Here is a 22614-nt window from a genome sequence, read left to right on the forward strand (position 1 = left end):
CTGTAGATGGCTAAGTTAATGAGTTATCCAAAATAACTGAATAAAGGCAGTTCATTAAGAATGCAATCCAGCCGAAACCGGTTTGGCTCAGTGGATAGAGCATCGGCCTGCGGACTCAAGGGTCCCAGGTTCGATTCCGGTCAAGGGCATGTACTGTGGTTGCGGGCACATCCCCAGTGGGGAGTGTGCAGGAGGCAGCTGATCGATGTTTCTCTCTCATCGATGTTTCTGGCTCTCTATCCCTCTCCCTTCCTCTATGTAGAATATCAATAAAATATATTTAAAAAAAAATGCAATCCAGTGGCATCGACTGTAATAGAGTGGCATACATTCTGTGGGCAACATCGCAACAGATGGTTTTGTGTTAGATTTCCTGCCTTAAGCTGTCCGTAAGTGTTAATGCTCCTACCGAATTCTCCCTTAGCTCTGTGCTGGCCCCTATGAAGGGTACGGAAGAAAAATATTAGGCAGGGTTTCCTCCCTCACTGAGCTGTAGTTAGATATTTGAGATATCGCTAGCACATGAAACAATTTATTTAAATGCTGAACAGGAATTCAGTGCACGGGGCGGGTGGTGGCGGGGGCAGTGAAGGTTTCCTAGAGTTTATGAGGTTTCCCAGTCTTGAAGGATATGATGAGGCAGAAGGGAATGTTTCCAGTACAGGGCATTGTTATGGGACAGGCACTTAGGAGACCTGGGTTCTCCTCCCTACTTTGGCACTAATCAGTGTGAGACTGAGGCCAAGTCTCAGACCCCAGTCTTTTTATCTATGAAATAAGGAGATAGCAGTAGGCTATTTCCTAAGATTGTTGTCATTATTAAAGTACTAGAGGCCCAGTGCACGAAATTCATGTACTTGGAAAGGGGGGGGGGCGTCCCTCAGCCCTGCCTGCGGCCTCTCACAGTCTGGGAGCCCTCGGGGATGTCTGACTGATGGCTTAGGCCCAGCCCCCCTACTTGCCAGCCTTGAGCCTGGCTTTTGGCAGAGCAACACTCCCCCTTTGGGAGCGCACTGACCACCAGGGGCCAGCTCCTTCGTTGAGGGTCTGCCCCCTGGTGGTCAGTGCACGTCATAGCGACTGGTTGTTCTGCTTTTCAGTTGATTTGCATACTAGCCTTTTATTATATAGGATTATGGTTTTACTGTTTACTGAGAATTTTTGGAATTAATTTGTTTGACATTTATTGAAAGCCTTCTGCATTCTGGATAGCATGTTAGGTGCTGTGGGAATGCAAGGATGGGTAAGACATGGGCCTTTCAGAAATTTATAATCTTAGGGAAGAGAAAAATTACGTGTGGTAGTGTAAAACAAGGAATACAGAGTGTTTTGGAAGTAATATTTGGGTGGTGGAGGCTTTAGAAAGGCATGGCATTTATGTTAGGTAGGGGTAGTAACAGGGCTGGAGGAGGAAGAAGAGTGGTGCAGGTTTTGTTTGGGGTACAGTGGAGTCAACTTGTTTGGCTGAATTTGTACAGTTGGTGCAGAGGTTAGGAAAAAAATAAGGATAGAAAGGTAAATTGGGGTTGGCTTGTTGAGTGAGTTAAATGTGGAGCTCAGATACTTACTTTGTCACTGGAAAGGGACCGAACTGAAGTTGGTGTGTCCTGGCCTCGTCTGGAATGTGTGAGTTCTTGACTTCGTGGAGGAAAGATTTCACGATTTGAGTCCAAGTAATTTTGAGAGTACATTTATTAAAGTTGGGGGCAGTGAAACAAAGGAAGGGCTTAAGAGGCAAGATCATAGCAACAGGAGTGGGCCTACGAAACGTGAGGAAGAGTTGAATCTATGCTAGGTGCCTTAGACCTTTAGAAAGAAAGTCATGGAGGCAGAAGATGTGAGCCAGCTGAGTTTTATGGACTCTAGAAATAATTACAGAGGCAAAAGGAGGGCCCTTGGAGACAAGCGGCTGTTGCCTGCTGCTCCCCTGGTTGCAAGTCTCCTGGAAGCTTTAAAGCTTAGGAGGAAGAAAGTGAAGATACACTCCTGAGAAAAGAAGGTTCAGGGGGATGTGCAGGTGTGCTCAAGGGAGAATGAGTCCTGGGTTCTTTGTCTTAAGAGTTTTTATCTGTTTTCTAAAGGTGGGAATTTTAGGGGAGGTCTCATTCAGAATATTTGCCAACTTTCCAGGTGTGTCCTTTGATATACTGATGCATCAAAATTAGTGTATAGAGGGATCAGGATCATTCTCTGGTCAGTTTTGTCTTTTTTTTAAAAAAATATATTTTATTGATTTTTTACAGAGAGGAAGGAAGAGGGATAGATAGTCAGAAACATCGATGAGAGACAAACATCGATCAGCTGCCTCTTGCACACCCCCTACTGGGGATGTGCCCGCAACCAAGTTACATGCCCTTGACCGGAATCGAACCCGGGACCTCCCAGTCCGCAGGCCGACGCTCTATCCACTGAGCCAAACCGGTTTTGGCTGGTCAGTTTTGTCTTCAAAGAATGTCACTGGAGAGGGACCACTGGGACCTGGAACCCAGGCTGGTCTGCCTGCACGGTCTGGAATGCATAAACCACTTGCTCCTAAGTGTCTTTGGTTAGGGAAGATAAGGCCTTGCGATTTATGACCTGGCTGTAAATTGCTCAGCCTTGTTTAGTTTTCTGTCACAGTTTCCCCATTCCACTTGCCAAGGAATTTTCCTAGCTTCTTACTAACCTGCCTCACTTGGGTTTTACTTTTGTAGACTTTTGATGAATTTTAAACAAGGTAATGTGGTATAAATAGCAGTTGAAGATGAATTTGGTAAAAGTGTCTGGAATGGTGATTGATGGCATTCCCATAGCAAATAGCATGAGTGAACAATGACTGAGATTTCTGAGGCTGAATATAATAAAGATTACAGGGTGGGGCAAAAGTAGGTTTACAGCTGTATGTGAAACACAGTGTTAGTATTAATTATTGTATTATTTTCCATATAAACAATAATTAATAAATACTAATACTGTGTTTCACGTTCTCAGAGCTGTAAACCTACTTTTGCCCCAACCCAAACTTAAAGAAAGCAAGCAGGACCTAAGCAGTGACAAGCAGGATGAAGGGTATTATCAGGAAAGGGAAAATGACTCCACGTGGTAAGGGGCGGGACTTCTGTTAAGACAATGCTCTTAAGGCAGGGCATAGCACTGGTAGGAAATTGGTCATTCTGGCTCATTGTTAGGAAGAGTTTTCTGGTAATTTGCCATTAGCTTGAAATTTTATAAATCAGAAAGGAATTTTCATGTTTTAAAAAAAGATTGCCTATTATGAATTATAATTCTATAATCGTGTCCGTTCAGATAAGCTTGTTGAAATAGAGATCTCCACCCCCCTCTTTTTCAGTGCTGAATTTTGCCCATTACGCACATCCTGTAAAGGGAAACTGTGACTAGGGGGGCACATTCAGAGAACCTTTATAATCTCTACATCTTTGGGAGGGAGGAGGGTAAACATTATGCACTTGTGTGTGTTAAAACACTATTAGCTGTTCATCATTCTTGATTTCATTTTCATGATAGTTGGAGCAAAATGCTTGAAAAGGGTAAATGGCAAACCACCGAACAGGAACAGACCACGCAAGCAGGGCTCATGCAGCTAATTAGTCATCTCTTGTCAGCCCAGTGCCTGCAGAGCAGCAGACAGCTAGGAAGGAGCTGGAGAGATGAGTTTCTGGCATGGTTATGGATCTGTTGTAGTAACAGTAGTTTATTCTTCAAATCAGGGCTATGAGAGCAAAGCTGCTTAGCAATCACATGGGCGCTAAGGGAATGGCCTTTGGAGGAACAGGCATTTAAAGTGGGATATATTGCCAAAACCGGTTTGGCTCAGTGGATAGAGCATCGGCCTACGGACTGAAGGTCCCGGGTTTGATTCTGGTCAAGGGCATGTACCTTGGTTGCGGGCACATCCTCAGTGGGAGGTGTGCAGGAGGCAGCTGATCGATGTTTCTCTCTCATCGATGTTTCTAGCTCTCTATCCCTCTCCCTTCCTCTCTGTAAAATATCAATAAAATATATTAAAAAAAAAAAAAGTAAAGTGGGATATATTGCCCAGCTGGTGTGGCTCAGTGGTTGAGCGTGGACTTATGAACCAGGAGGTCATGGTTTGATTCCTGGTCAAGGCACATGCTCGGGTTGTGGGCTCCATCCCAGTGTGGGGCATGCAGGAGGCAGCCGATCTATGATTCTCTCTCATCATTGATGTTTCTCTCTCTCTCCCTCTCATTTTCTCACTGAGATCAATAAAAATATATTTTAAAAAATTAGCATCAACTACTGTTTAAGCTTATAGAGTGTTTGCTTCTTGTGACTAGTTTTTATTCTGACCTTCAAGATTTTGGTTTCTTGATACATTTTATTTAAGAAAAACTTGACTTACTGTCTAGGCTTGTTAAAAAATGCTGATAAAAATTTTAAAAAAGTTTTAAAGGTAGCACACATTTTTTTCTCTCGCAGTAACAAAACCTCAGTTACCTATTCTTCAGTTTGTTGTTTTGTTTGAAGAAGACTTGCCTATTCTAGGCCTTACTAACAATGAAGAAAGATGAATTTCTGATCTAAATTATATAGTTTTTTTGTTGAATTCTTGAAACGTGTGGGTTGACAGTTAAGGATTGAGCTTTTAAAATTTTAGAGACAAGTCCAACTCATTTTGCAGTGAGTATACAGAGACCAAGTGATTAAGTAGCAAAATATTAAAATATTTCAAAAAGGGAAAATGGCAAACCACTGAACAGGAACAGACCACGTGAGCAGGGCCAACACTCAGGTCTCCTCACATAGGGTCCTTGTTGCTATAAGGTGCTGCCTTCCTCATAATTCGCTTAACTAAATGAAGGTGGTTTGAAAATTGTCACTGAATCCGGCTATCCCTATACTTAACAAAAGTACTGTCTTATTGTCCAAGGCTGAAGTCTGAAGTTCAAAGCTAAATCTTTTCCAGTGGGGTCAATGAATTGAACTACCTACCTACGAAAAACGTGATGTTCCTTATTACTAGAGAGTGTTGCACTAGGGATTAAAAAAACTGGAGTTTTAGGCTCAGTTCTGCCAGGTACCGTAACCTTAGTCAAGAAAAACAAATTGAATCTCTTTGAATTTAATCTCTTTGGCCAGTACTCACCAGCTGTAAGGTAACAAGGATGACAATATAGTGTTCAAGGCCCCCTGCCAAGACTTTAAGTTGGAGGATCTATGAAACCCAAAAGTAGAGAGCGGGGTGCATTGGGGAGAGATTGGTGTCCCCTTTTTGTATCCTGAGGATTTTGCATTAATCAACTGCTTTCTCATATTCTTCTATCTGGAAAGCCTTCCGATTTCCCCCAAACCTTTTCCTATCCAAAGCTCTCCTTATGTTAAGGCCCATGTTACTTTTCACGTCCTCTAGGAAGTCACTGTAGCACACACAATTTCTTCTTACTGAATTCATTTATTGCCCTTACATCTCATTCATCTGTTAATCATGGTTCATTGCTGTGGAATATGTCTTCCTTTTATATCTAATCTCTAGGGAGTAGGTTAACGTAGAAGAAAAAGTTTAGACTTTGACAATAAATAGATTTAGCTGTGTGCTCTTATATATTTACTCTTTAAAATAGGTAGTATATTTTTGAATAGTTTTTTTTTTTTTGGACAATGAAAAGAGGAAGGCACAGTGAAAAGTCATCTATCTCTAGTCTAACATCAAACTAGTCTTTCCCCCACTGTTCCCCTACTGTTACTAGTTTCTTATATATCCTCCTGGAGTTCCTTATGTTTTCTTCTTTTACATATAGATGACACACTAATGTAGTCTTAGGTACGTTTTTTTTTTTCCATCTAATTTATCTTGGAGATATTTTCATATCACTACACAGTGAGCTTCCTCATTGTTTTTAAAGTTTTATGGATGGACCATAATTTAACCAGTGGTTGGGAAATTTTTACTTGGGTAAAGCCCCAAATGATTTTAAAATTTGAATGACCTTTGAGCCTTTTCTGAGAAATATACTCTTCATTTATCTAAAACTTATATTCCTGTAGTACATTACAATTTTTAAGCACTTTACATTCTTAAAGTTAATCTTCACAAAATCTCTTTGGGGGTAGATAATTACTTTATAGGTTTTACCAGATAAGTAGAGCAAGGAAATACCTATTTAGGGTTTTGCTGACTGTGGTGTAAGATTCTTCAGTAAAAGCTCCACCGTGCTCTGTTACAAATAGAGGGTTTGCTTGAAAAACACAGCCTGCTTTGTAGGGGCCAATAAAAGTCCTCATTACTTCATTTATAACCATTTGCGAACTTACTTCCTTTACTTTACTTACTTCCTTAAAACCAGTAGAGTGTGTAGAAAAGGATCTGCACAGAAATGAAGCTTTGAGAAGCAAAACAAATGTAGAAAGAAGATATGCAAATATTCTTTTTATAGATTCAATTTTTTAAATCTTAAAAAATCCCAACTGAAATACATTTATGCAGAAAAACGTGACTTGCTTAATAGAATGGAAAGTCTTCTTTGAGATGAATGTGGTTCCTTAAGTGGTTAAATGGGTAGGGCTGAAAAAACAGAAAATTTTAACCTTGGGATTTAACACTTAGTAATAATCTCTGTTAAAGGAAGCATAGCCTTAGCTATGTAATTTGACCTGTTAGGAATACACGGATGACATTAAAGGAAATTGTTTTTTTTTTAAATTTTCATTTAATGTGAAACAAGATTGGTGTTGAGGTAGAGCCCAAACTGCCAATTCAACTGAATGTGAAAGTGTGTTACTTACTTAGGCTGTCACCCAGGCCAGTAGCCAGTAGCCCTTTACATACGGAATGCTTATTTTCTACAAAATACTTTGACCATTTTAGTAACTCCTGAGGTATTTGTGCTATTGACTTTTTCCATATTTCTAAACTGGGCCCTTGATGTCTTTCTCTTTTTACCTTTACACTTCTAAATACTAATGCTGAAAACAGCCTACCATCATAGATTTTTAGAGATGTTTGGACATGTAGAGGTTACCAATTAATGTTCGTTATGTTTGTATATTAACTTGGCCCTTTCTATGGAACAAATGAGGAAATGGCAGCCCCGGGAGGTTGTGATTGGCCGGGGCCAGGCACCTTGCCCAGAGCCCCAGCTGCAGCTGCCCAGTCAGTACGAGGTTCTTTCTTTTTAAAAAATGTATTTTTATTGATTTCAGAGAGGAAGGGAGAGGGAGAGAGAGAGAAACATCAGTGATGAGAATCATTGATCAGCTGCCTCCTGCATGCCCCCTACTGGGGATCAAGCCCACAGCCCGGGCATGTGCCCTTGATCAGAATCGAACCTGGGATCCTTCAGTCTGCAGGCTGACGCTCTATCCACTGAGCCAAAATGGCTAGGGCCAAGGCTCTTTCTTACAGCTCTCATTGACTGACCCTGCTCTCCTTGGGGAGAAGTTTAATTTTGAACACATTCTCTTGCTCTTTCTCCCCTTTTTCTTTCTAACGTGGGACAGTTAATAAAAGACTACAAGTACTGTGGTCATGGGTCTTGCATGGAGCCTCGCTCAGTGAGGGCATGTAAGAGACTCGTTTGAAGTGAACCACAACTGGGGGAGGAATGAGAGACGCTCCTGGGTAACAAGTGAGGAGCTGGCAGTCGAGCAGTATTCACCCCCAGTTGCTAGTTTATTCCCCACCTCTCTCTCCCTAGGGCAGGGAGCAGCCAGTTGTGTTCAGGCAGTGAAGGTGCCATGAGCTGGTTAGTGGAGGCCTTTAACGCCTTTCTCTCCCTCCTAGGTCCTCTCCCATAACCTGTGCACGGTGCTGAAGGTTCCCCACGATCCTGTTGCCCTGGAAGAGCACTTCAGGGATGATGATGAGGGGCCCGTCTCCAATCAGGGCTACATGCCCTATTTAAACAAGTTCATTCTGGAAAAGGTATGATTCTAACCTCTTCTTGCTTATAGCGTTGTTTGATTTGCATATTTCAAGTGGGCCCCAGAGCCCCTGGTTGGTGGGTTCACTAAAGACTTCACTTGTGAAGCATCAAGAGGTAAAGAAAGGAAAGAATGAGAGACCAATGATTCTTCCTATTTCTCCCTTATCTCTACTGTCTTCTAAAACTTGGTTTGATATTTTCCCCACTTGGTTCATTTTTGGAGGTTAAGAACTGTATATTGTATTAACCTGTACCTGTTTTCTCTTAGGGTGCTTTTTTCCCTTTTAAAAAAACTACTGAGCCATGCTGGCCAGGCTGCAGATCTTTTTTAATACACATGCAAACACATACTACACACTAGTACATAATGTTTTGTTTCTACATGAATTAGGATCGTGCTGTACATATAGTTCCACTTTTTTTAACTGAAAAATATATTAGTGTCATTTTCCATATCACATTTATTTTAGGTATGAAAGTAATCGTATGAAGGGTTGGGAATTCCTGCTTTTGCCTACTCATAACACCAAGCACGAAATTTTAATTTAACCTTAAAATTAAAGACAATAATAAAAAAAGCCTTTTTTAAAAAAAGTGACAGTGAGAGCTTTGGCCAGGTAGAGTGTTGTCCTGATAAGCCAAGGTTCAGGTTCAATCCCCAGTCAGGGCACATACAAGAATCAACTGATGAATGCATAAATAAGTGGAACAACAAATCTATGTCTCTCTTTCTCTCTCCCTTCCCACCTCTCTCTAAAATTCAATAAATTAAAGTGACAGTGATAATACTTTTAAATTAAAAAATAAAATGCATTAAAAAATTCTTATTTCCCACCACCTAATTACCACAGTTATTTATATATATTTTTTCCTGTGGCTTCTTTGTATTTTTATTGCTTTTTATATGTATAAATTCTTTTTGTTATTTAGTGCCGTTGTATAATAGCAAAGTACAGTAATTAAAATTTATAATAATAATTTAAGTTAGTAGTTTGGAAAATGCCAAATGTTGGTCAGGCTTCTTCTGAAAAAATCCTTATATTTTTCAGAAACTTTGTAGCAAAGATAGTCAAAATTAGTGTTTTCATTTATGTAGTACTCTTTGTAACTATATCTATAATTTCCTAGTCAGTCTCATAATATACTTTTTTGCTCTTTTTTTGTGTGTGTATGTTATATATATATATATATATATATATATATATATACACACATATATACATATATGTACATATGTATATACGTATATTATATATAATCTTGTATTTTAAATATTTTCCTTGCAGAGCTGATAACATTACCTTGACCATGCGTTAATTAGAAAAAAAGAGAGAGAAACCACACTATAATGAAATAAGATTTAATCAAATTCAAAAGCCAAATATTGTATGATTCCATTTATGTGAAATGTTCTAAATAGGCAAATACATCTATAATAATAAAAGCATAATATGCTAATTAGACCAGACATCCTTCTGGACGAAGCGGGGCTGAGAGGGAAGCCTGGGTCCTGGATGCCTGCTGGCGGCCGGAGGGAAGGAAGGCTCATGTGTGAGCTCTCAGAACCTCCTGTGCCGGCAGCTGGGGGAAGGAAGGCCTACTCTGGCACGAATTTCATGCATCGGGCCTCTAGTCTATATATATAAAAGCCTGAGCGACTGTTTGACCGTTCTATTGGTAGCTATGACATGCACTGACCACCAGGGGGCAGACGCTCAATGCACAGGCATGGAAACATGGAACAGACTGATGAATCTCAGAGGGAAGGGGGAGGGGGTAGGGCAGGAAGAGATTAACCAAAGATCTTATATGCATACTAGAGGCCTGGTGCATGGAAAATAGTGTGGAATTTTCTCAAAAGATTAAAAATGGAACTGCCTTATGAGCCAGTGATTCCACTTCTGGGATTTATCTGAAGAAACCCAAAACACTAATTTGAAAGAATATTTGCACCCCTATGTTCATTGCAGGGTTATTTATAATAGCTAAGTTATAGAAGCCACCCAAGTGCCCATCAATAGACCAGTGTAGTATAAAAAAGCTGTGATGTGCCCTGGCTGATGTGGCTCAGTTGGTTGAGTGTTGTGCCATGCACTGAAAGGTTGCTGGTTCGATTCCCAGTCAAAACACATGCTCAGGTTGCGGGCTTGAACCCCAGTAGAGTGCCTGTAGAAGGTAGCTGATTGATGTTACATCAATGTTTCTCTCTCCCTCTACCTTCCCCTCTCTCTTAAAATCAATAAAAAATATTTTAAAAAAGCTGTGGTGCATATATACAATGGAATATTATATTACTCAGCCATAAAAAAGAATGAAATCTTACCATTTGCTACAGCATGGAGGACTTAGAGAGTATTAAGCTCAGTGAAATAAGTCAGAGAAAGATAAATACCATAAGATTTCACTTATATGTGGAATCTAAAGAACAAAATAAACAAACAAAATGGAAATAGACTCATAGATACAAAGAGAGAACTGGCGGCTGCCAGATGGGAGGGAGGGTTGGGGCACCGGGTGAAAGAGGTGAGGGGACCAAGAATCACAAATTAATTGATAGTCACGGGGAAGAAAGTAAAGCATAGGAACGATAGTCAATAATATTGTGTATGGTGTCAGATAGTGTACTGGAAATATTGAGGGGAACACTATGTAAAGTATATGATGGTCTAACCACTACATAAGCCAGCAAACAAACAAAAAACCAACCAACCAACAAAAACACACCTTGTGAATATACTAAAAACTAGTGTGTTGCACACTTTAAAGAGTGACTCTTACGGTACATGAATTATCTATATATATAAAGCCTAAGTGACCGTTTGACTGGTCGACCAGTAGCTATGACATGTACTGACCACCAGGGGGCAGATGCTCAATGCAGGAGCTGCCTCCTGGTGGTCAGTGCACTCCCACAGTGGGAGCACAGCTCAGCTGACCAGCAGGCGCCAGACGCTGGGTTCATGGCTGGTGAGCCTCTCCTGTGGACTCTCCTCCATGCCCCTCCCCCATCCGCTCTGGGGCCGGGATGGGGACCTGCATCGGGACTGACTGGGCATGAGCCCGCAGTCACTTCTCCATCGTGGGTGCGCCGGTATCGCTCTAGGATGGGTGCGTGGAGACCACAGCGGAGCGGCAGAGAGCCTGCTGAGTGGTGGCGTTGGCAGGAACAGCGGGCCAGGATGAGCAGGAGCAGCACTGGCCCAGGCTCGGGCTCTTCCCGGCGCCTGACACTTCACGCATTACTACATCCCTTGGGGGACGTGGGACTGCTGGTTTCAGCTGATCTCACAGGCCAGGTTGAGGGACCCTACTGGTGCACACATCCGTGCACCGGGCCTCTAGTATCTCAATAAAGACGATTTAATCAAATTGTACAGAAACTCATGTGTGAGCTCTCAGAACCTCAGTTGATGCTGTGCTATCTTCTGGAGCTTTGCTTGGCTGCTGTTTTGTTCAGGGAGCTCACTCGTGCTCTATCGATGCATTATATGTAAATATGTCTCATATTCAGCAAATATTTAATGACCTGCTGTGTGCATGTGTTTAATATTAAAAAATAAAGACAATAATGTCTATTATTAACATATAGAACATGTTGGGAAAGCCTCAGGAATCTGTAAATTGCTTTGTTTTTCAGGGCTAGAATTTGTGTGGTCTGGGCCAATAGATAGAGAGATATGGTTTAATATCTTTTTTATTGTTGTTGGTAATACTCACCTGAGGATTTTTTTTTCCATTGCTGTTTTAGAGAGAGTGGTAGGGAGGGAGGGAGAGAGGGGGAGAGAGAGAGAGACACAGAGAGACACACAGAGAGAAACATTGATGTGAGAGCGACGTCAATTGGTTGCCTCCAACCGGGGCCGAAGATCGAACCTGCAGCCCAGGTACATGCCCTTGACTGGGAATCCCACCTGTGATCCTTCCACGTGAGGGCCGATGCTCTACCACTGAGCAACACCAGCCAGGGCATGGTTTAATATCTTGAAGTGCTGTGTCCTAATATTGCATTTTGTTTTCCTGGGTGTAACTTTAAGCATTTTGAATTTTACACTTTAAAATGTTCGTTATTTTAGTATTTAGGGTATTTTAAAGTTTTGTAGCTGGGAAAGAAAATATAGCAGCATTTAAAAAGTCCAAAATTAGCCACTAAATTTGGAGAAAACCTCATTCACAGAGCGGGTGAGGATGTGATGAAACAGTGAGCCCTTGTTTACTATTGCTTAGCCACCTGGAGTGGAATTTTGCCAGTCCTTCAATCCAAATAAAGCTGCCAAGGATTCCATGGTGTGGGTTTAAATTGAGCAAAGATTAGTGCTTTGTTTTGAAACTTAGTGGGAAAAAATGCAAATAGTGACTGAAGCATGATAACATAAAATTGAGAGATTGTTATCAGCCATGCAAAGAAAAAATAATGATAAAATGTTTGCAACATGTGCTTTCATATATATATACTGTCTCATTTGATCCTCATGCTAATCCTGTGATGTATAACTGGAATTCTTATTCCCATTTAACTCAGGAGGAAAAAGAGCACAAGGTTACCTAGCAAATAAGAGGTAGTTTGTGAACCTAAGCCATTTAACTTCTAGACCAGTGTTCTTTTTTAAATATACTTTTTTATTGATTTCAGAGAGGAAGGGAGAGGGAGAGAGAATCATTGATCACTGCCTCCTGCACACCCCCTGCTGGGGATCGAGCCCTTGACTGGAATCGAACCCAAGACCTTGCAGTCCGCAGGCGATGCTCTACCCACTGAGCAAAACCAGCCAGGGCTAGACCAATGTTCTTTTAATTTTATTACTGAAGGATTAAAATGATTTCCTTCTAGAATTACTATGTTTCCCAGTTTGGATACATAGGGCAGGGGTGGAGCAGCTTAAAAGCCATTCTGATCATCTCAACTGATCTCAGCCTCCATTTAGTTCTCAGGTTTTCTCTCACGTGTTTTAAGAGGATTATTTTCTCTTTATTAGTATCTGGTGTTCCTTAGTGTTCATTTTGGTCATTTCTCCCCCCAGGTTGTTTTAGTGGTTTTCTGCCTTTGCTTAGGAGAATTATTCTGAAGAGGTTGAGACTGAGAGATAAATTATTTGAAACTTGCTTTCCAAAACATAATTTTTCCATTTGGTTTCTATATTTGCGTCTTCAGAGTTAATCATTCCTGTTGTTCTTCATGTTGATAGAATTTATTAGGACTTCAAATGATTAATATATCTGATGTTCTTGTATCAAATATTTTGCCTCCTCTAAGTGTTAACTGTTTTTTTGCTTGTTTGTTAAATTCCTTCTTTAGTAAAGAATGGAATTCTGTAAGCATTTAGAAACAACTCTTTAAAAATTTTTTTAAAAACATTGATTTTAGAGAAAGGGAGAAAAACAAGGATTTGTTGTTCCACTTATTTATGCATTTATTGGTGGATTCTTGTATGTCCCCTGATCTGGGACCGAACCCAACAACTTGGCCTGTGAGGATGATACTCTAACCAACTGAGCTACCTGGCCAGGGCCCAGGAAGAATTATATATATATATGTTATTGATTTCAGAGAAGAAGAGAGAGGGAGAGAGAGAGAGAAACATCAATGATGAGAGAGAATCACTGATCCGGTGTCTCCTGCGTGCCCCCACTGGGGACAGAGACAGCAAATCGGGCATGTGCCCTGACTGGGAATCGAATCATGACCTCCTGGTTCATATGTGGACACTCAACCACTGAGCCACACTGGTCGGGCCTTAGGAAGAATATTTTGTGAGCTCTCCCTCACTGCCCTCCCCCCACCCCCTTTTGGCAAAGAGACACTATACCCAGATTATCTGACAGGGAAAAAATGAAGAAAGTGGTACAGTGTTAGTTTTTTACTATTGAGCCCAGATAGACTACATCAAAAACGAGTTCTGCTTCAGCATGTTTACGAGGCAATCTAATTCTTTCGTGAGTTTTAATTACCTATTAGTTTCTTTGGTTCAAATAATTGTCGGTTCTTTTCCCGAATTCTACATGTTAAAGGTTGGTCTGGACTCTATGATTAAAACCAGTACTCCCCTGGCAATATGCTGAGTCCTAACTGGGGAAATCTGCTACTTTCTAACATAAACCGTTTTGTTGTTGCATTTTGTTCTGTTTTTTTTTTTTTTTTTGGTCTTTTTTGGAAACATATAGACATGCAAAGGATAAACACACAAAGAGAAATATTTTAGTTCAATATAGCGTCCCTTCTCTTGAGGCCAGCAGCCTCTACATTCTGTTTTCTTTCTTTTTTTTTTTTTAAATATATTTTACTGATTTTAGAGAGGAAGGGAGAGATAGAAACATCAATGATGAGAATCATTGATTGGCTGCCTCCTGCACGCCCCCCACTGGGGATCGAGCCCGAAACCCAGGCATGTGCCCTTGGCCAGAATCGAACCTGGGATCCTTCAGTCCGCAGGCCGACGCTCTATCCATTGAGCAAAACCAGCTAGGGCTACATTCAGTTTTCCTAGGCTGACATTTGTACTCTTACCAGATGCTTGAGTTCTTATGTCGGTTGTAGCTCTTCCATAAAATGAGTTTTCAGATATCTGTTAGTTGAATGAATATGCCTTTAGCACTCAAAACGTCCTCAAAACTTCTGAGTGAATAAAGAGGTCCTATGTTGAGTACTATGGATGAGCTTATGCCATTTGGACACTTTGACCAGCAATATAAATCTAAGAGTGATGTAGTTTAAAGAAATAACTTTTTGTTTTTGAAATAATGGCTTTGAGATATGATCCACATAACATACAATAAAAGTTTTTACAGTGTACAATCAGTGGTTTTTAATATAGTCACAATTTTGTGCAACCGTCACCACAATCAATTTTGGACTATTTTCTTTGTTCTCCCTCAAAAAAACCCCACAAAAAAACAAACATACCCATTAGCACTCACTCTCTCCTCCCCCAGAGCCCTAGGCAACCACTAATCTACTTCCTGTCTCTATGGATTTGCCTATCCTGGTCTCTTACGTATGAATGGAATCATAAAGTATGTGGTCACATTGTAGCATATAACAGTGCTTCATTCCTTTTAGTGGCTGAATAATATTCCATTGTGGACATACCGCATTTTGTTTGTACACTCAACAGGTGATCGGCATTTGAGTTATTTCCACTTTTTGGTTATTATGAATTTGTTGCTTTGAGCACTCATGTTCAAATTTTTGTGTGGATGTGTGTTTTCAGTTCTCTTGGGTATATACTTAGGAAGGGAATTGCTGAGTCATAAGGCAACTATATGTCTAACCTTTTGAGGGATTGCCAAGCTGTTTTCCAAAGCAGCTGTGAAGTTTACTTTCCTACCAGCAATATGTGAGGGTTCCAGCTGTTTCATATCATTACCAACACTTGTTATTTTCTATCTTTTTTTGTTATAGTCATCCTTGTGTGGGTGTGAGGTGTGGCATCTTACTGTGTTTTGATTTGTAGCTCCCTGACGATTAATGTGAAATGCTGTTTTTAAAGTGGTTTTCTTAATTGTAAAATGGTTTCTTGTATTGTAAATACAGGCTCGTGGTTGTAAATTTTTTTAAAAAAGAACTTATTCAGAAAATATTACCCTTATCATCTTGAGGCAGTCACTTTAAAAATTTTGATCTGTTTATTTTGAGTCATTGTTTTTAAAAATGCATTTGTATGATTTTTCAAGCTGGGATCATATTGAACACTTAACATTAATATTTCCTTTTCCATGTCATCAAAATATTTTTGAAAACATTAGTATAAAGATAAAAATGCTAACATTTATTTAGTCCACTGTGTATCAGGCACTATGCTTAATGTTTTAAAGAAGTGTTACTAGCACTAGCTGGTTTGGCTTAATGGATAGAGCATCGACCTGTGGACTAAAGAGTCCCGGGTTCAACTCCAGTCAAGGGCACATGCCCGGGTTGTGGGCTCGATCCCCAGTGGGGAGGGTGCAGGAGGCAGCCAATCAAAGATTCTCTCTCATCATTGATGTTTCTAGCTCTCTCCCCCTCTTCCTTCCTCTCTGAAATTAATAAAAATATATTTAAAAAAAAGAAGTGTTACTAGTTGGTATGAAAATTTTAATTTATAAACATGAGTTTAGTTTTGTAAATACTTTTAGTACTTTGAGTCAGAATTGACGTTCATAACTGCTATCTTATTCATATGTATGGGTTCATATGTATTCATATGTATGGGAAAAGCAAACATATGTTAAAAATAAGAAGAACTCTGACCCAATTTGAGCTTGCTATAGCAATACAGTCTAACCCAGTGGTCGGCAAACCGCAGCTCACGAGCCACATGCGGCTCTTTGGCCCCTTGAGTGTGGCTCTTCCACAAAATACCACGTGCGCACGTACAGTGCGATTGAAACTTCGTGGCCCATGCACAGAAGTCAGTTTTCGGCTCTCAAAAGAAATTACAATCGTTGTACTGTTGATATTTGGCTCTGTTGACTAATGAGTTTGCCGACCACTGGTCTAACCTATTCCGGTGCCTGTCCTCTATGAGACAAGCCATTACATAGACTTAGTGTTAAAAAAAAAACACAGAAAACAACTCTACACATTTTTTTCTAGGAAATTATCTTCCATTTGGACACCCTGAGATCAGTGACAGCCGTTAACAATTTTCCAAAAGATGTGAGACTGTCAGTTTAATGTGCATGATATAAACTGGGATTTGGGAGCAGTTTGTAATCTTAGATGAGATGGAATATGGAGCCATAGATTCCTAGACCCTTTATAGTTAGAATGAACTTAGAGATGATCTCAAAGCCCAACATCCTTATCATGGCATGCGGGGCTGTGTTCTGCTGGCCTCTGCCAACCTCTCCAGCCTCTACGTTCTCCACTCCCTTCTTGCTCACTGCAGTGCAGCCATGTTGGCCTCCTCTCTGTTCCTCAAATTACGAAGACCTCTCCTGCCACAGATCCTTCAGACATGCTGCTTCCTCTGCCATAAGGCTTCCTGTGCCCATAACAAGCAGCCGATTCCTGTTCATCCTTTTAGGTCTTCGCTTGATTGTCACTTCCCCAGGGAGGTTTCTGTAGGTAGCACCCCACCCTTCCCAGAGCTAACCAGCTCTGCCTTCATGTGTTCTCAAGCATCCTCTGCTTTACCTTCAGAGCACGTACCACAGTTTTTATCACGTAGGTGGTTGTGCAATTGCTGTATTGTTTCCCACCTGGAGTGTAAGTTCTCTGATGGCAAGGACTGGCTCACTGTTGTCCAACGCTGTTGATTGTTTTTGTTCGATGTAATTTCATTTGTTTGTGCTGTTGTTGCCTGTGCCTTTCGTGTCCTATCCAGGAAATCATGGTCCGTTCCAATGTCATGAAGCTTTCTCCCTATGTTTTCTTCTAGGAGTTTCAGGTCTTCCATTTATATCTTGCCTCCGTTTTTGAATTAATTTTTGTATATGATCTAGGGCAGTGGTTCTCAACCTTTCTAATGCCGCGACGCTTTAATACAGTTCCTCATGTTGTGGTGACCCCCAACCATAAAATTATTTTCGATGGTCTTAGGCGACCCTGCTAGCGGTTCTCAACCTGTGGGTCGCGACCCACAGGTTGAGAACCGCTGCTGTAGAGCCTAAGACCATCAGAAAACACAGATATTTACATTACGATTCATTAACAGTAGTAAAATTACAGTTATGAAGTAGCAACGAAAATAATTTTATGGTTGGGGGTCACCACAACATGAGGAACTGTATTGAAGGGTCGCGGCATTAGGAAGGTTGAGAACCACTGATCTAGGGTAAGGGTTCATCTTCATTCTCTTGCATATGGATATTTTCTTCCAACACCATTTGTTGAAGAGAGACTCTCCTTTCCTCACTGTGTAGCTTTGGCACCCTTGTTAAAGATCATTGACCATACACATGAAGGCTTATTTCTGGGCTCTCTTTTCTGTTTTATTAGTCGGTCTGTTTTTATGCCCGTAGCAAACTGTTTTGATTACTGTGGCTGTGTAATATGTTTTGAAATTAGGAAGTGCAAGTCCTCTAGCTTTGTTCTTCTTCTCCAGATTGTTTGGATATTCATGGTCCTTTGAGATTCCATATGAATTTTAAGATAATGTTTTTTGTTTCTGCAAAAAATACCATTGGGATTTTGATAGGGATTGCATTAGATCTAAATTGCTTTGGGAATACGGACATTTTTAACAATATTGTCTCCTAATCCATGAATATGGGATGTCTTTCCATTTATTTGTCATCTTTAATTTCTTTCAGTAATGTTTTGTAGTTTTCAATGTACAAGACTTTTGCCTCCTTGGAAAAGTTTATTCCTAAGTACTTTATTCTTTTTTATGCCATTGTAAATGGATTGTTTTCTTAATTTCTTTTTCAGATTGTTCATTATTAGTGTATAGAAATATAACTGATATTTGAATGTTGATTTTATATCCTGTAATTTTGCTCTATTTGTTTATTTGTTCTAATAGTTTTTTGTAGACTCTTTAGAGTTGACTACAGATATATAAAAAAGGCAGCCCAGCTGGTGTGGCTCGGTGATTGAGTACTGACCTATGAACCAAGAGGTCATGGTTCAATTTCGGTCAGGGCACATGCCCACATTGCGGGCTCAATCCCCAGTGTGGGGCATGCAGGAGGCAGCAGATCAATGATTCTCTCTCATCATTGATGTTTCTCTCTCTCCCTCTCTGAAATCAATAAAAATATATAAAAAAATAAAAAAAGAGCATATCATCCGCAAACAGAGATAATTTTACTTTTTCCTTTCCAATTTGGATGACTTTTATTTTTTTTCTTGCCTAATTGTTCTGACCAGTACTGTGTAGAAAGGAAGTGGTGAGAGTGGGCATCTTTGCCTTGTTCCTGATCTTAGAGGAAAGCTTTCAGTCTTTCACTGATGAGTATGATGTTAGCTGTGGGCTTTTCATATATGATCTGATTCTTGTACTTTTAAAAAAGATGTAAATGCTATCATTTAATACTCTTTCACCTGAGTATCATTAAACTAAGGAATAGTGAATTAGGTTTTAGAGGAGGAAGAAGCCAAACACACAACTTATTTCCTAGGAAAACTAATTTATGGAGAATTTTCTTGGTTTCTGATCCCACTGCAATCTTTTACCCACGCTCTTCAGCTGTCTTGAAGATAACTAGAGATCATCGAAGTGCATGCAGAACCAGTGGTCTTTTAAACAGCCCCTCCTTAGTCTCTCTGCAGCATTTCACACTACTTATCAAACCTTCTCAACTGTTTCCTCACCCAGTTCTCAGATCTTTGTGGTTCTTCTACCACTCTGAGTGCTTTTTCAGTTATCCTGATTCCTCTTCCTCCTCTTGCTTTACCAATGGGTGTATCCCCTGCGGTCCTGTTTCTGATCTCTCTTTTCTCCCTTTGTGGTCTCTCTGAGTGGTGTCATTGGCCGTCGTGGTTTCAGTCATCTTTGGCGGGCAGTTGATGCACAGATCTGCCTCTCCTCTTTAGTTTCACCTCTTCTATGGTCCTGGGACACCTCCATCTAATGTCTTACCAGAACTTCCCAAACGGAAAACTTTATCTTTCCTTTGCCCTTGTTTCTGTGTCCTTCATCCTGTGGCTATTTCCCAAGCAGGGAGGGTGTGCTGCTCCTGCCGTGCTTTTGCTGATGCCATTTCCTTTCCGTCCTTTGGAATACTTTACCTTGAACTCTTATGCTCCAAGGGTCACCTTTAACACCTCTTTTCTGCAGAGTAGTAATCTGGGCTGCAGATGACCTGCTCATTCTCTGCTCCAAAATCCTTCCACTCGGGTTTTCCTATAGGCTATTAAAAAAAAATTATGGAGCTCTTTGTGATTTGTTCTGTATTTGCTTTTCCAGCCATAAATTTAGCCACTCGCCGCCAGGAACCCTACAATTCACCACAGAATCCACACGGAATCTCTGGTTCCTCAGAGCAAGGCTGTGTGCTTTTGTGTGCCTGTCATTTCCTGTGTGGCATGTCTTCCACATAATGTTTTTTTAGGGGTGCGGGTGGATGGAGTTGATGGTGGTGGCCTTTGAAACGAATCCTATAGAGATGTCTTTCATCATATAGATGTTGTCCATCTACTGAGTTCTACAAGCAATTTGGCATGGAATTAACAGACAGCATTTAAACTTTGATTTAAACTCTGTTTTTTAAATATTTGTTGATTTTAGAGAGGAAGGGAGAGAGAGAGAGAGAGAGAGAGAGAGAGAGAGAGAGAGAGAGAGAGAGAGAGACATAGACATTAATGATGAGAGAGAATCATTGATTGGCTGCCTCCTGCACGCCCCCCACTGGGGATTAAGCCCATAACCTGGGCATGTGCCTTGACCAGGAATCGAACCTTGACCTCCTGGTTCATAGGTTGACACTCAACACTGAGCCATGCCAGCTGGGCTTAATATAAATTCTTATTTGAGCCTTTAAAAGTGTGGTACCTAAGCATATACACTGAAAATGTATTGGTTAACTGGATTGATTAAAATGGAAGCATATAGTAGGCTTTGTTTTTCTGTTTTACTGGGCTTATATTATATTATTTATTTTGGATTGGTTCATTAGAATTTTTCCTTATTCCTTTTTAGGTCCAAGACAACTTTGACAAGCTTGAATTAAATAGGATGTGTTGGACCCTCTGTGTCAAAAAAAACCTCACAAAGAGTCCCCTGCTCATTGAGGAAGAAGATTCATTTAAAGTGTGGGTTATTTTCAACTTTTTATCTGAGGACAAGTATCCATTAATTATTGTGCCAGAAGAGGTAAGGTGTGGCTCTGGGCCATCTTTGCTTTTAATAGATCGAACTTGGAAGTGTTTGTGTTAAGTCACTGTAGATACAAAGTATTGGACTAGACTTTTTGGATCAGAGGCAGAAAGGCTTGAATCTAAAAAAAGTCCAAAACTTAAGTGATTTGGGGTCATGTAATATCCCTGGAGACTTGCAGACAGGGTGGGACTCTTCCTCTTTAAAACTGCTGTAATTATAGACCAATGCATCCTCATGTCCAAAGAATATTTATTCAGTACAAGTTACATCATAATTTTTTGTCTACCTGCATATTGATAAAACCGTAAGAACTGGTCAAGTGATGCAATATGGGCAACATATAGGATCCAGAATGTTTTCAAGGCTGTTTTATGTAAGGAAATACTATTCTTGTTTCAAAGTCCAGGATGGTGACTTTTAACTGTACTTCCCAAAGTAGATGAAAAAGGACATTGCTTGTTTTGTTCTGAGTTATTTTTCCTAAGCTTCCAAAAGAAAACAAATAGAGGAGTAAGGTTTTGTGATGTCTTACTGCCCTTTAAAAATTATACCTGTAGCCCAGCCGGTGTGGCTCAGTGGTTGAGTGTTGATGCATGAACCAGGAGGTCACAGTTTGATTCTGGTCAGGGCACATGCCCGAGTTGCGGGCCCCATCCCCAGTAGGGGTGGTGCAGGAGATGGCTGATCAACGATTCTCTCTCATCATTGATGTTTCTATACCTTTCACGCTCTCCCTTCCTCTCTCTGAAATCAATAAAGACAATTTTCTTCATTTGTTTTTGTTGCATTTTCCTCAACTGTAAAATGGCGCTAATGCAAATATTTACCTCCCACTGTACTTGTGAAGATCAAATGAGAAGAATGCCTGGTCCTTAGTGCTCATTCAAGTATTAGCCATTATATCTATGGGGAAAGCAGTACTAGTGCTGGGTCTTAAAAAGATCGGAAGAGTTTTGACTAATAGAGAAGAATTCTGGATGGAAGAAACACAGTGGGCAAGGTTATGCGGGGCAGGAAAGCAAAGGGCATGTTCTGAGATGCGTGAAGGATGCTTACTTGGAAACACCAGGACTAGATGATTCAAGGCAAAAATAAATGTGCAAAAAGGATGTTGGGTAGTTCAAAGAATTGCCACGAAGGCCTGAAAACCAGGTGTGGTGGCTGGAACTGTACTGGTTGCTCCAGTGAGGAACCACAAGGAAGAGGTTGCTGCCACCAGAGGGTAGGTGTTGCACTTGTACCAAGGAACACCTCTGGCCCTGCACACTGGGTGCTGCCCAGAGACTCAGGTCCTCCTGCAGCTTTCTTGTTACCAAGGAGAGTTCTCTATGGTGCCCACTATCCAGTTCACATTTGGGATGATGCATCTAATTGGTATGGCCTAGTCACGTGCCATAAGCTAGCTGCAAAGGAGGCTTGGAAAGGGTACATTTACATTTTTACTCTTACATTGGGAGGTATGGGATTCCCCAGACATACGAAGGGTTTTAGATGCTGGGCAGTCAAGAAGACTGATACATATAATTTCTTTTAACATATTTTTATTGACAAAGAGGAAAGGAGAGGGAGAGAGAGAGAGAAACATCAATGATGAGAGAGAATCACGGATCGGCTGCTTCCTGCACGCCCCCTATTGGGGATCGAGCCCACACCCAGGCATGTGCCCTTGACTGGAATTGAACCTGGGACCCTTCAGTCTGCAGGCTGATGCTCTATACACTGAGCTACACCGGCTAGGGCATATATCCTTTCTAAGTGAAACATGATAGCTGTGAAGAAGAGTGGTAGTAGATAAGGCTGTGCGTAATTTTGGGGTCATTTTGACAGCAGGAGGAGGAAGTAGATTTGGTAAAGGAAGCTGAATTGTATGGAGGGTGAAGTGGGAGAACTGAGAGAGTGTTGAGTCATGGGTGCTCAAGAAAGAAAAAGTTCTAAGAAGCAGAAAAGTAGTTACTGGCATTCACTGTTACAGAAAAATTAGAGTGTGATGA

General features: G+C 40.7%; 1 protein-coding gene across 1 annotated transcript in view; it reads left to right on the forward strand.

The window, feature by feature from the left end:
- Positions 1-22614, forward strand: part of SWAP70 (switching B cell complex subunit SWAP70) — a 75828-nt gene that overhangs the window by 22115 nt on the left and 31099 nt on the right. Inside the window, exons 2-3 of the mRNA XM_080641994.1 lie at positions 7742-7882; positions 20444-20617. Of these exons, the coding sequence (XP_080498120.1) occupies positions 7742-7882; positions 20444-20617 (315 nt within the window). The remainder of the gene's footprint in view (positions 1-7741; positions 7883-20443; positions 20618-22614) is intronic.

This window comes from Plecotus auritus (genome assembly GCF_963455305.1).
Source record: "Plecotus auritus genome assembly, chromosome: 9".
Lineage (NCBI taxonomy): Eukaryota > Metazoa > Chordata > Mammalia > Chiroptera > Vespertilionidae > Plecotus > Plecotus auritus.